The 14,688-nt window shown below is 38.6% G+C and overlaps 1 protein-coding gene across 1 annotated transcript; it reads right to left on the bottom strand.

The window, feature by feature from the left end:
• Positions 1-804: 804 nt before the first annotated feature.
• LOC129250424 (kelch domain-containing protein 10 homolog) lies at positions 805-5,064 on the bottom strand (the record flags this gene model as incomplete). The annotated part of the gene is made up of 3 exons (XM_054890043.1): positions 805-1,082; positions 1,433-1,504; positions 4,791-5,064. Coding segments are annotated over 3 exons (624 nt in total), but the record flags the coding sequence as incomplete, so codon positions are not given.
• Positions 5,065-14,688: the final 9,624 nt, after the last annotated feature.

Here is a 14,688-nt window from a genome sequence, read left to right on the forward strand (position 1 = left end):
TATGATACATTATTTGTGTATAATGTACATGTATATTTTAGGAACATTCCAGTACCTTTTGGGAAGTAGACTGCCAGAGTAATGGGGACAAGTTTTTCAAAGATAATTTCCGAATGGAAAGATCCTGCTTTGAAAAATTGTGCAGCAAACTTGAAAAAATAGCCAAAAGAAAAACGAACTATCGAAACCCGATTTCACTAAAAAAGCGCGTGACAATTGCTCTGTATGCAGAAAAAAACTGCAGGCATTCGAGGTCAATCTCTATTTAGCACATTACTGCCGCCTTGATTTAAAAACTTGGTATCTTTTCTTTATTGAAAATAATTTGTTTATATCGTTAATTTGGAAAAAGCGAATTTAATTATGCATAGACTCATGGATACGAACTTTAAATCAGACGGCAGACTATTATCCTTTTAAATTTGGTGTTCATCTGGTTGCCCGATTGGCCACTTGATCCTGCTTCCACTCTTATGATACAATTTTCTAGAATTCGTGATCTGAGCATCCATTGAGTGTATGAACCATATTGTAAAAAAAATCGCCACAACTGCTCGTACACATATGTAGCGTATAAAAATAATTACTCTTATTTTCATATTAATTAGCTTTTTTTATTTTTACTCATTATTAATGTCTTATTTTATTATGTTTATTCTTTTGGTTCCATTTCTTCCATATGAAACTATGTCATTCCTAAATGGTTAGCAAACAATAATTATGCTTTTATGTCTAGAATGAAACATAAAAATTGTCGCTTCTTATTGCTCGTTACATGACATACCATACCATATATCTCTTCATTTATTGTATAATCATTTGGCTTTTGAAGAATGCCACAATCTCTGTGCAAAGCGCAATGTTAAGCAGCTGTGAGTGGCCATTCAATTTGAGATTTGGTCTGTAATGTAACACTGCCTCCCAGCAAATTTCACTTAATAATGGTATGGTCATCCACATTTTATAAAGGTCATTGCACCGTCGTATACGTTTTTCATCATATTCAATACCACCGAATATGTACATACAACCATTTTGACTGTGCGCTGCGACATGGAAGTACAAAGCTTTTGGTAGAGAGGCTGTTTTTATAAGTGTCCATTGCTTAGTAGTAAAATTTAATCTCCATATATCTGAAAAATGTACTTGATCGGCCTGCAAATGGAAAAGGGATATCCAACTTCAAATCTAATTTAATAATACTAAATTTAATTATTACGCACCTGCAAGCCTCCCGTAATGAATGCTTCGACCACACCATTCGATTTCGTGTGCTGTACGCAGGAAAAGCACTTTCGTGGGTTTGGATATCCGGAATTTTGTCGCTCGATTGTTATATTTGTTTGTGATGTTCGATCGGGTAATGTGACGAAATATTCCCATCGGTTTGTAATTAAATTAAATGCAGGGATGCGTTGTAAATCATACACTTAATTCGATGTACCACCACCCAGCACATATATGTATTGCCCATCGTAGACAACTTCGTGACGATAACGACCCTCTGGATCTTCGCGTATATCTTCTTCTTCTTCTTAATTGGCGCGATAACCGCTTACGCGATTTTGGCCGAGCTTAATAAAGCGCGCCAGTCGTTTCTTTCTCGTGCTAACCGGCGCCAATTGGACACACCAAGTGAAGCCAAGTCCTTCTCCACCTGATCTTTCCAACGCAGAGGAGGCCTTCCTCTTCCTCTGCTACCACCAGCTGGTACCGCATCGAATACTTTCAAAGCCGGAGTGTTTGTATCCATTCGGACGACATGACCCAGCCAACGTAGCCGCTGGATCTTTATTCGCTGCGCTATGTCTATGTCGTCGTAAAGCTCATACAGCTCATCGTTCCATCGTCTGCGATATTCGCCGTTGCCAACGTGCAAAGGTCCAAAAATCTTACGCAGAATCTTTCTCTCGAACACTCCAAGCGTCGCTTCATCGGATGTTGTCATCGTCCAAGCTTCTGCGCCATACGTCAGGACGGGCATGATGAGAGTCTTGTAGAGTGTTAGTTTTGTCCGTCGAGAGAGGACTTTACTGCTCAGTTGCCTACTTAGTCCAAAGTAGCACTTGTTGGCAAGAGAGATTCTACGTTGGATTTCAAGGCTGACATTGTTATAGGTGTTAATGCTGGTTCCCAAATACACGAAGTCTTTTACAACCTCAAAATTATAACTGTCTACAGTGACGTGGGTGCCGATACGCGAGTGCGCCGACTGTTTGTTTGAAGACAGGAGGTACTTCGTTTTGTCCTCATTCACCACCAGACCCATTCGCTTTGCCTCTTTATCCAGTTTGGAGAAGGCAGAACTAACAGCGCGGTTGTTAAGGCCGATGATGTCAATATCATCGGCATACGCCAGTAATTGTACGCTCTTATAAAATATTGTGCCTGAGCGATTAAGTTCTGCGGCTCGTACGATGCTCTCCAACATCAGGTTAAAGAAGTCACACGACAGTGAGTCACCCTGTCTGAAACCTCGTTTGGTATCAAACGGCTCGGAGAGGTCCTTCCCAATTCTGACGGCGCTGCTGGTGTTGAGCAACGTCATCTTACATAGCCGTATTAGTTTTGCGGGGATACCAAATTCAGACATAGCGGCATACAGGTAACTCCTTTCTGTACTGTCGAATGCAGCTTTGAAGTCGACGAAAAGATGGTGTGTGTCGATTCTCCTTTCGTGGGTCTTTTCCAAGATTTGGCGTATTGAGAATATTTGGTCGACGGTAGACTTTCCAGGTCTGAAGCCACACTGATAAGGTCCAATCAGTTGGTTGACGGTGGGCTTCAGCCTTTCACACAATACGCTCGCTAGAACCTTATAGGCGATATTTAGAAGACTAATCCCGCGGTAATTGGCACAAATTGCAGGATCGCCCTTCTTATGGATTGGGCAGAGCACACTTAAATTCCAATCGGCAGGCATGCTTTCATCCGACCATATTTTGCATAGGAGCTGATGCATGCACCTTACCAGCTCCTCGCCGCCATGTTTGAATAGCTCAGCCGGGAGTCCGTCGGCGCCCGCGGCTTTGTTGTTCTTTAGGCGCGTTATCGCTATTCTCACCTCGTCATGATCGGGTAACGGAACTACAATTCCGTCGTCATCGATTGGGGTATCGGGATCTTCACATTCTCTATGACATGCGCAGCTGTCACTGTTTAACAGGTTCGAGAAGTGTTCCCTCCATAATTTAAGATTGCTCTGTACGTCAGTCACCAGATCGCCGTCTTTGTTCTTACAGGAAAACGCCCCGGTCTTAAAACCTTCTGTAAGCCGCCGAACTTTCTGGTAGAATTTTCGGGCGTTGTTCCTATTGGCCAGCATCTCAAGCTCCTCGCACTCACGTATTTCGGCCTCTCGTTTCTTCTGTCGGATAATACGTCTCTCTTCCTTTTTCAGCTCTCTGTAGCGATCCCACATGGCTCGCGTTGCGCCCGATCGCAGCGTGGCTCTATAGGCGGCATCTTTTCTTCCTGCGGCAGCATGACACTCCTCGTCGTACCAATTGTTTTTTCGGGCTCGCCGGAATCCGATTTCTTCTTCGGCGGCGGTACGTAGAGAACGAGAAATGTTGCTCCATTGCTCGCGTATGCCGATTTGTTGGGCAGTGCTTTCGGAGAGCAGGAGTGAGAGTCGAGTGGCGAATCTCCTGGCTGTCTGTTGTGATTGCAGCTTTTCGATGTCGAACATTCTTTGCGTAGGTAGATACACGTTTTTTGCTGCACAGAGGCGGGTGCGCAGTTTGGCTGCAACAAGGTAATGATCCGAGTCGATGTTGGGTCCTCGGATCGTACGTACATCTAATACACTAGAAGCGTGTCTTCCATCTATCACAACATGATCGATCTGGTTTCGCGTTTTTCGATCAGGAGACAGCCAGGTAGCTTGGTGTATTTTCTTATGCTGGAATCTGGTGCTGCAGACTACCATGTTTCGGGCCCCGGCGAAGTCGATCAGCCTCTGTCCGTTACCGGATGTTTCGTTGTGCAGGCTGAATTTTCCGACTGTGGGACCAAAAATTCCCTCCTTGCCCACCCTGGCGTTGAAGTCGCCAAGCACGATTTTTATGTCGTGGCGGGGGCAGCGCTCATAGGAACGTTCCAGGCGCTCATAGAAGGAATCTTTGGTCGCATCGTCCTTCTCTTCCGTCGGGGCGTGGGCGCAAATTAGCGATATGTTGAAAAATCTGGCTTTGATGCGGATTGTTGCGAGACGCTCGTCCACCGGAGTGAACGACAGTACTTGGCGACGAAGTCTCTCTCCCACAACAAATCCGACACCGAATTTGCGCTCCTTTACATGGCAGCTGTAGTAGACGTCGCAAGGTCCTATGGTTTTCTTTCCTTGCCCCGTCCATCGCATCTCTTGGATGGCAGTGATGTCAGCCTTTATTCTCACGAGGACATCAACCAGCCGGGCAGAGGCACCTTCCCCATTAAGGGACCGGACATTCCAGGTGCATGCCCTCAAATCATATTCCTTATTTCGTTTGCAGGGGTCGTCATCAGTAAAGGCAGTTCTCATCCGAGGCTTTTTTAATCTTTTCATTGGGGAGGATTTTTAAGTGGCGGGTCCCAAACCCAGCGCACAACCAGCTATCCTGGAATGTTTCGCCTTCTCACGTTAGCTCACTCCCGAACGGGTGTTCGGAAGCTAACCAGAGGATACGTGGGCTAATCCCGGACGTTGTGAGCTGCTTGAACCATATGTAGAAGAATCGTCCTGGCCACTCCCAAGTGAATGGCGATCAGTAACTTTCCCCACTTGCGTGGACTTCTACACATGGAACCATCCTCCCATTCGCGTATATCTGGACGACAGATATATACGCATTCCCACACTCGTGTGCGCAAATTTAAGCGATGCACATCACAAGAGTAGTCATAGCCAGTTGTTCCCCCAATCGTATATAAATAATGTTCGTGTAAAACTATTCCCGGTCCATATTGCGGAATTGGCGCATCACCAGTAGCCTCTATTCGCTTAACACTCGGTTTTTTACCTGTTGTTTGATATATATAACAGTCGTTTGAGCAAGATTCACCAAATGGATAGCCGGTGCGTCAATCAAATGTCATATTGACAAATTGCAATCATTGTTGCCATGTTTCGATAAGAATGCAATAATAAATGAGGAAAATGAGCAACATTGCCACCACTTAATAATTATATTAGACGCAAACCCAACAAAACACGCTTTGAAAAGTGGGTTTAGGTATGGAGTTGTGTTTTAATTTTGTATGGGATTTGACAGGTGTTTTGTTTGGTGTTTGCGCTAAGAACACGATAGCGGCAGAGAACCCAAACTCCGGCTGCGGTGGAAACTTAGTATAAGTTCCACAAATTGTTAATATTTTGCGTATTTGCAATTCATGGCAAATATTCGTATATATATGTATATATGTATATTTCCTCTTCGGACGTTGACAATACGTTGTGGCCTCGTACCGCATTGCTAATACTTGACTGCGTCGTTGAGACTTTCCGTTGAAAAGCTGATGCCGTTTAGCAAAAACTTGCAATTTGCGCTGCTTTCCACGTTGAAAGTTCTCGAAGTACTTGTATGTTTGTACAATGCAGAGAACGTTAAATATAGAGAATTCTCAATGACTGAAAAGACAGCACTTTTAAGGGGTACTCGTTTTGCGCGCGAGGTACACCACAGCCACATTTTTCAACAAAAATTAACAGTAAGGGACTGAATTATGTAAATTTAGCAGCAGTCGATAAGAATTTCTTGGTGATTAGAAGCAAAGAATGTTAGGTAGCTTTTTAATATGACCTATATATTTGAATTTTTCCAAATCATCCAAAATTATATACATACATATGTTATGTCTGTCTGTCTGGTGTCTGTAAAACTTTGTTGAATTCCCTTCAACTGAATCAAAATCCTCTATAGAAAACGCCTCATTACCAGGCGCACAGGAAGATAGCATATGCAAATGTAAATTTGTGAATTTATATACATTTGCGCATATGTATATGCTGTGTGTATGTATGCTCACCAGCCGCAGCTCAAGATAAAACGGTAAAACTTCTCAAGAAATCCAGCGCGCATTCATAGGCGCAGCGCACATTCATTGGCAGAGCATTGTACATATACACATATTTACATACATATATTGATGCATACATATGTACGAAGCCGCAGGCACTCGACTTGACAAAAATTCAAGATTTATCAAATACTAGCAAACCCGGCCCCCTTCGCTGGGCACACTAAAATAGAATAGATATGGTTTAGAACAGAAAATATATGATTTTCATATTATTTATTTCTTTATTCTTTATTCAAGCGCTTTGGCATAAACAATATTTTTTGTTTTTCTATTTGTTTTTGAGTAAATATATTATAAAATATAAATTGAAAATCAGGAAAAAAGAAGATTGTTTTTAAATTTCAAATCAATGCATATGAATAAACAATTGTCTTTTTTCCTGATCATCCATGAATTTTTCGTTTCAATTTATATGTTTTATTAAGCATTGGAGCTTTTTTAACCATTATCCATTTATATTTTTCAAAAAAAAAACGAAAAAAATTTTTTTTTCCACGAACACATAATTTCATTCGGATTTCACATTAAATTCTCAAATTTCGTAAGAAATTATTCACTGTTCCAAAATGCACTCCAAAAAAATTCACAAACAATTTTTACATGTTGCACTTACGTTTTTTCCTTATGGCATCCAAATCAGAAAGAAATATTGACACATTGTAACTCACACTGTCAATTTGACAGTTCAGTTCCGCCCCAAGCGTTAAAAAAGTAAGCGACATTATGGCTGGTTCAAAAGAACGCTGTACCCGTTGCCAGTGCTCCGAATTACAACCAAACTTTACGAAACCCATTTTCAATACTTACTTAACAATGTGCGTAAGTTTGGTTTACGTTTTGGCATATATTTCGAGGCCCTAGTCATCAATAGGTATGAAAATTACCCCGTATTAAAGCACTTTCATTTGATACCCATATTGTATTATACATACACAACCAAAGGTTACCCGGGTCCACATTTTGACCTATATCTCGAGACCCCAGTCACGAAGCGGGATGAAAAATACTCTGTACTAAAGCATTCACCAACAGCTTCAATTTGATACCCATATTGTACATACACGTCCGAAGGTTACCCGGGTCCACGTTTTGACCTATATCTCGAGCCCTATTTCCAAAATAAAATATGATCCATGTTACTCGTGGATGATGTAGCTTTCGAATGGTCAAAGAATTTTTAAAATCGGTCCAGTAGTTTTTGAGCCTATTCATTACAAACAAACAAAGTTTTCCTCTTTATAATTTTAGTATAGATATACAAACAAGTGCGGTGAGAGCGAACTCCCAAAAAACAAAACAAAAAAATATATATCTATCAAAAACCAATAATAGTTATTGAAAAAATAAATAAAATATTTATCCACCAAAATAAAATATATAAAAATTGCAAAAAAAAAAATCGTTACGAAGGGGACTGAAACTTTGGAGCTGTAGTTCATATTCACCGGTCGATCAACCGTCTCATAGGAAATAGGAATGATCTGCAACTGCGTGGCCTGCCAAAGGGAAGCGGAAACTGGGACCAAACCCATCCATGATAAATAGGTATTGAGTGCGAAAAACTGAAGCAAGAAATTGGCTTTGTGATTGATCGATATTATTACGGTTGCTAATAATCGTCTCACTGGTTACAAGGGCTTCAAGTATTGGCATCTACTTCTTATTATATATATAGACATATATACTTTTATATATATGTACTGCTTCTACATACACATATACTGCCTATGAAGTAAAGGATACAGTGGGTCCCGAGGTAGAAGAACGTGTTTTTCTCCAAATAATTTGTGAGTACTATTTTTCGGTTTTTTTTCGACAATACAAATTTTGTTGAGCAAAGACTCAAATGTTCGCTGCTTATTTTCGTTCTCGTTTTTGTTGGTTCTGGACAGGTTTCAGCTATTGTAAATTTCAGTATTTATCGCTTTCTTTTTTGTGCTGACAAACTTCCAGAACCGTTCTTTTTTTTACAAAGGCCACTGGCAAGCAGCGAACTTCAATCTCAAAACATGAGTAAGCCAAAGTCGGCTATATCAAATCTTTCTCCAAGTAGGGAGATGATGGACTTAAAGTTTTTAAAATGCCAGAAAACTATTGCAAAAAACAGCATAGTTCGCATAAAAACGAGTCTCCTTGAAAAGACCATGCCGCTAGGTTAGGTTAGGTTATGGTGGTAGTCGGTCTGCACGACCAACTCACTTAGACCTTACAGGTCCATTGTGATACCACTGTGCTGCACGGGAACCCCTTTTACCTTCATTCGTGGAACCATTTTGTGGCTCTTATGAAACGTAGAATTGATCCCAACAACACGCCAGACAGCTCTGTAAGAGAATTAAAAAAGTATTTACCTAGGAAACCTGCTCTGATTTTAATATAGCTAGGGCTGAACAGTTGCAAAGGAAGGGCTCTACTGTTTCTTCCTCTTCCTCATCTCTACAACTTCTACAATATTAATAGGAGAATACTCCTAGTCTTGAGGAATGTCTTCCAAATAGCCAATGACCGGTTAAACAAGCCACGACCTTCGAGGTATTGTCTCTTGATAGATTCCTTTGTATTTTTCTTGTTTATTTGCGGCCATAGTAGCTTAGGTGTTAAACATGTATCTTTATCTCTCCATGACCTATTGGCCTCTTGGATATTGTTGTTTTTTATTATTAGTTTACTTGTGGCCATGGGTATTCCAATGGTATTTCTATCGCTGAGCAGATGAAGAGCAGTACCTTTTCTGGTTACCTCATCAGCTTTATAGTTTCCCTCAATATCTCTTTGCCCCGGAACCCAAATGAGGCTGACCTTGAATACGACACTAATTTCATTTAGTCGGTTTTGTTATGGCATGCGTATTGAGATATGTAGCCACTTCTTTTATTCTTTGAGTCTAGGAGTAGAGTAGTCTTTTTCTTGTTTGTGACTATTCAGAGAGTGCAAAATAGGAGCGTGGCCAAATCTCCGGTATTTCCATAGCGCCATACTTTTGAGTCTGAGCGGCGAGGCGGCGGCCACGTGTTTCCCTACCAGATTAAGGGCAGGTAAATTGATTAGCACTTGCAGCGCTTTGTTTGGGATAGTCCTTACCTTAGGACCTTACTCATGATGTTAGCGTAGCTCGCCTTTTGAGCAGATGGCCACCATACAAGTACTCCACATATTAAAATTGGCCAAACTACAGAAGTATAGAGCAAATGTGTAACACGAGGTGTTAGCTCCCATTTAATACCGACCGCTGTTTTGCAAGTATATAATGCAACGTTGCCCTGCTTTACTCTTTCCCCAATATTAGAGTCCTAGATACTTGACATTCTCTTTCAAAGGAATCTCCACACCCTCAAAAATGAGTAGGGAGGATATGTTTCTTTCTAAAGAGGATTATTCCAGTTTTTGCGGGGCTTATAGCGAGTTCTTGCTCTCAGTCCAGCTTCTAAGTGTGGCCATGTTAGAGCGCAGAACATTTATAAGGGTGTTAGGATATTTGCCTTTAACGACAATTGCTAAGTTATCTGCGTAGGCAGTGACGTGGCAACCCCTCTCTCCAGGGTCAGCAATAGTGAATTTACTGCCAAAATCCAAAGAAGAGGGGAGAGGACTCCGCCTTTAGATGTGCCTCTGCAGACCTGTCTGCTTAAAGTAGTGCTGCCTAATTTAGCGTTACCTCTCTTTTGACGAGTATAGCTTCAATCAGGGCAACAACGTGTGGTTCAACTCCAAAATCTTCTAATGAATCTACTACATAGTTTGCATTTACCTTCTACTCAAATATGAACGAGACGGTATCAATAAAACGGTCCGCGGATGACATATGGCAAAAATAAATTTTTTGTTTTTTGGTAGGACTGTTATAAGCTTACATGGCAAATTTCAGCGTGATATGTCACATAGTTTGTTTTCTGTGCTACTCTAAACAAGTCAAGCTCGAGTGTGTTCTTCGAATTTTGACTTTATGACTTCAATTGTCTCAAAATGTTTTCCACGGAGCGGCAACTTGAGCTTGGGAAACAGGAAAAAGTCACATGGAGCCATATCAGGCGAATACGGTGCTTGCGGAACGATATTAACATTATCTTTGTTCAAATAATCGCGAACAAGATGTGATGTGTGAGCTGGTGCATTATCGTGATGCAAGAACCATGACTTGTTGTCCCACAATTCCTTCCTTTTAAGAAGAATGTTCTCGCGCAAACGCTTTAAAACGTCTAAATAATATTCAGCGTTAACCGATCGGCCTTGCGGAAGGAACTCCGAGTGCACCACACCTTCGTAATCGAAAAAAACAGTCAGGATTACCTTAATTTTTGAGCGACTTTGGCGTGGTTTTTTGGGTTGATGTACGGCCCTCTTTGAACGATTTGTACCACTGGAAAACACGTGCACGCGATAGAGCAGAGTCCCCATAGGTTGTCTGCAACATTTTTAAGGCGTCTGAAGCAGAAATTTTGTTGGAATAACAAAATTTCAAACAAATTCTTTGTTCAACTTGAATTTCCATCGTTAAATTCGAAGAACACACTCGAGCTTGACTTGTTTACAGTAGCACAGAAAACAAACTATGTGACATATCACGCTGAAATTTGCCATGTAAGCTTATAACAGTCCTACCAAAAAACAAAAAATTTATTTTTGCCATATATCATCCACGGACCGTTTTATTGATACCGTCTCGTTCATATTTGAGTAGAAGGTAATTTGACCGATATTATTTATGTGATTTTTTAGAAGTGATATATCGTTGATTATTTGATATATTTGTCCTAAGAATGTCATTTCGTCTTCTAACGTTGCAATTTTATTCTGAAAATAGTCATTCATGTTAATGTGGTCAGTTATGTTTTGTATTTGAACAGCAAGGACATTATTTACATATGTCAGATTATTGATTTGGGTTTGCAGATTTTCTTCATTTCCATTTAGGTATTTAAGAGATTGGTTATTTGTATTTCATCATCACTGTCTAGTGTACCTGCTATTATTTTTAGTCCTTTTCCCAATACATTAATTAATCCGCATCTAGATCTAAAGTGCGTTTTAAAACTTTGAATTTTTCCTTTGAGTAAATCAAAATTTTTATTTATTGTGTCCAATAAGGCTTTTGTTTCAGTGGTAGTCGAGTTGAGGGATTCGATATTGGTATGCATTACGTGTAACGTTTCTATATATGCTGAGGTATTGATGATATGGATAACCTTATTGTACTGTTCGATTACTTGGGTTTCTCCTTTCTTAATGGGTATGTATCCGTTGTTAATTGTGAGATCCTGTACGTCAATAATTTGTGCGATACTTCTTGAGATTAAAAATATGATTGGAGTCCAATTCGTCATCTGAAATAACGGTATTACGTGTTAGTAGTGGTCACGGGGTTATCTCTGTCTTCGTATTTTATCTTTTATTTAACGTGTGTTTTGTAATATTTTAGTCCGCTTTTTGTATTCTCTATATGATTATTGCCAATTTTCCTTGCATTTATTTTTCTATATTTTCTGTTGTTTTTACCACCTCTTATTTCTTTTATATAGTTTTTTCCGTCTTCTAACTCAACGACTTTTCTATCTTTGTTTAATTTTTGTATATAATTTTCCTTCTTTGCTATTAGCATATTATGGATGTCATTATATTTATCTTCATGTATTTTTCCGTTCAGGAAATCGATAGGTTTAAGGCCTGTGGAACTATGTATAGTATTATTATAAAATCCTACTATCCTAGTAATTTTTTCTTTCACTGTTTCGTTCTTAGTTTGATCATTGTGTCTTAATAGCCTTATGTGTTTATTTAAGGTGTTATGTAACCTTTCTATATGTGCATTTGCAGTATGGTTACAATTAGATGTGTAGTGTATTTCGATATTTTCGCCCTTTAAAAATTGTTGCATGGGTATTGCTTTGAATCCAAGTTCATTGTCAACTATAATTTTATTTACTTTCCCGTAAAAGTTTATTATAAGAAGCACTTTGGCTTTAAATTCAGTCCATAATCGACCATTAATATGAAAAGCTAGCGGATATTTGGTAAATTTATCTATCATTGTCAAGTTTATCTATGATTGTCTAGATGTATAATTTCTCTGGGTCTTTTCGGTGTCTCTGTTATTTGGAAGGGTATTTTTGGTGGGTTTCGAACATATTTCCCTATGTTGCACACTTCGCAATTATTAATATATTGAGTAATTCTAGTTTTTAAGTTTGGTTGTATATTCTGGTTTTCAATTCCTCGAAAACGGCATTTATATCCCTGTGGTTTTTATCAAGGTGTTCTTTTTCTATAATATTGGTCAGTTTGCATTCATCTTCAGCGTCTTCGAGCTCTCTTTGACATCTTATTATTTTGAAATTTTCGCTATTGCCGAAAAACTCATTATATGTTCTCTCGAAGGCTTCATAAAAATTGTTTTCAATAATAATAGCGTTTATTTGGTTAGGATTAAAATGTGTTTTTAGTAATGTTATTATTGTTGCTTGATCTAGTTCCTTGAACCGAAAAATATTCTTTGTGTTCTTCTTTTACTATTTTAATATTTGTAGAGCCTGAGTTAATTTTCTTAATTATTATTTGATTTTTATAGAAATTTATAGGACAGTTAGTTTGGGGAATCTCCACTGATCTCTCAATATGGTTTATCTGGGGATGTATTCGAGATAATGCGTCTGCATTGCCGTTTTTTACTCCTTTTTTATATTTGATTGTATAGTCAAACTCAGACAATTTCAGCCTCCAACGAACCAGTTTAGAATTTGGCTCTTTGATGGAGAACAGCCAGGTTAATGGTTTATGGTCAGTCTCAATTATGAATTTTCTGCCAAAAAGGTAAGGTCTAAAATATTTTATCGCCCAAACAATCTGAAGTAGTTCTTTTTCGATTGTACTATAATTTAGTTCGTGTTCATTCAAAGTTCGGCTGCCGTAACATATTGGTTTGTTACTTTGTGAAAGCACTGCTCCAAGTGCTACTGCACTTGCATCTGTATTCTAAGTATTCTTTTTAGTGTTTGAAAACTTTGTTTATATGAGTGGTCATGAATATTAATTTTAGCGTCTTTCTTAAGACACTGTGTCATTGGCTTTGCTAAACGGGAATAGTCTTGAATGAATTTTCTATAATATCCGGTTAATCCGAGAAATTGTTTGATTTTTTTCTGGGTAATAGGAATTGGGAAATTAAGAACACACTCAATTTTTGAAAGGTTTGGTTTATATGTCCTAAAAACTCAGTTTCTCTCTTGCGAAATTCAGACTTACCCAATTGTATTTTAAGGTTAGCATCTTGTAAGCATTTAAAAATTATTTTAACTAGCTGCAAAATTTTAACTGGCTAGAAAAATTTTCCCAATGTACTTTTTTAGTACATTGTTCATTAGTCGTTGGAAGGTTGCAGGTGCAGTTTTCAATCCCAAAGACATTCTTAGAAATTCGTAATGCCCTCCTTCGACTGAAAATGCAGATCCAAAGTCGTGAAGTACATACTCTTGCCTAGTTTATCCAAAATTTCCCCTATATTCGGTATTGGATATCGATCATCTATTGTTACTTCGTTCAACTTTCTATAATCGACCACTAGTCTCCACTTTTTGTGACCGCTAGCGCCTGATTTTTTTGGAACAATCCATATTGGTGCTGAATATGGTGAGTTACTCGGGCGGATGATTCCAGATTCCAGCATTTCTTGTATTTGGTTTTTGAAGTGAAACTTCTTTAACGGCGGTCTGATATTTGAGCGAGAATGGAGAGTGAATTGGAAAAAATGTAACGTTGAGAGATTTCGTTACGCGAGAGAGAAAAAAAGATACAACGTAGAGAGAAGGAGAATTTTCTATACCTAAGACATAGGCTTCGTTGTAAGACAGAGTATACACTAGAAACGATATATTTAAAAGTAGTATTTTGTTAAACTTTAACATCTCTGTGAAGTAATTCTTAACCATAATTGCGGTGTTATGTCTGGCAACTCTGCTCAGTATAAAAACAAAGCGTCACTTGCCGTAACTATAAATTTTTATTGACGTTGTTTAATTTGAACGCAATTTCAGTTGATCAAAATAATAGGTACATTCGTCTTGTTGTATAGATTTGTGTTATAAAATTTTGATTTTGATTTTTTTCTGCTTCGAATTGGTAAGGGTATTATGTGTAGAAGCTTAGTTGAGAGATATCAATGATCAAAGATAAAATAGTCTTTTTTTGTAAAATGCGGATATCTCAGAGAGAAATGATCGTAGCGAGAATTCAAAAAAGCAAATAGAAGTTTAAAGCTTCCAATTGGTTTTTGTCGGAACTCCGTGCAACCATTTTTCACCGAGATACAGCTTTTCAAAAATCACTAAGAAATTTTGGAAATTTTACTCTTCTCTTAATTTTTGTGAGAAGTGTTAATAAAAAATGCCTGCATAATTAGTAATTTATTCATTAAATTCGAAATAGTACCAAAGCATCAAAGATTCTAAACAACAATATTTATGTTTATATGGTACATTCGTACATACAAACAAACATACATGTATATATGGGGCATTCTTTCTGAACGTGAGACCCCCTGCCCCCAGAATAGATTTTGACGAAAAAAGGTCTATGAGGGCTTAAAATGTAGGTAATTATGTTAACTTTCGAAAGCAAAGTGGCACTTCTTGAAAT

This window comes from Anastrepha obliqua, chromosome 6, assembly GCF_027943255.1.
Source record: "Anastrepha obliqua isolate idAnaObli1 chromosome 6, idAnaObli1_1.0, whole genome shotgun sequence".
NCBI lineage: Eukaryota > Metazoa > Arthropoda > Insecta > Diptera > Tephritidae > Anastrepha > Anastrepha obliqua.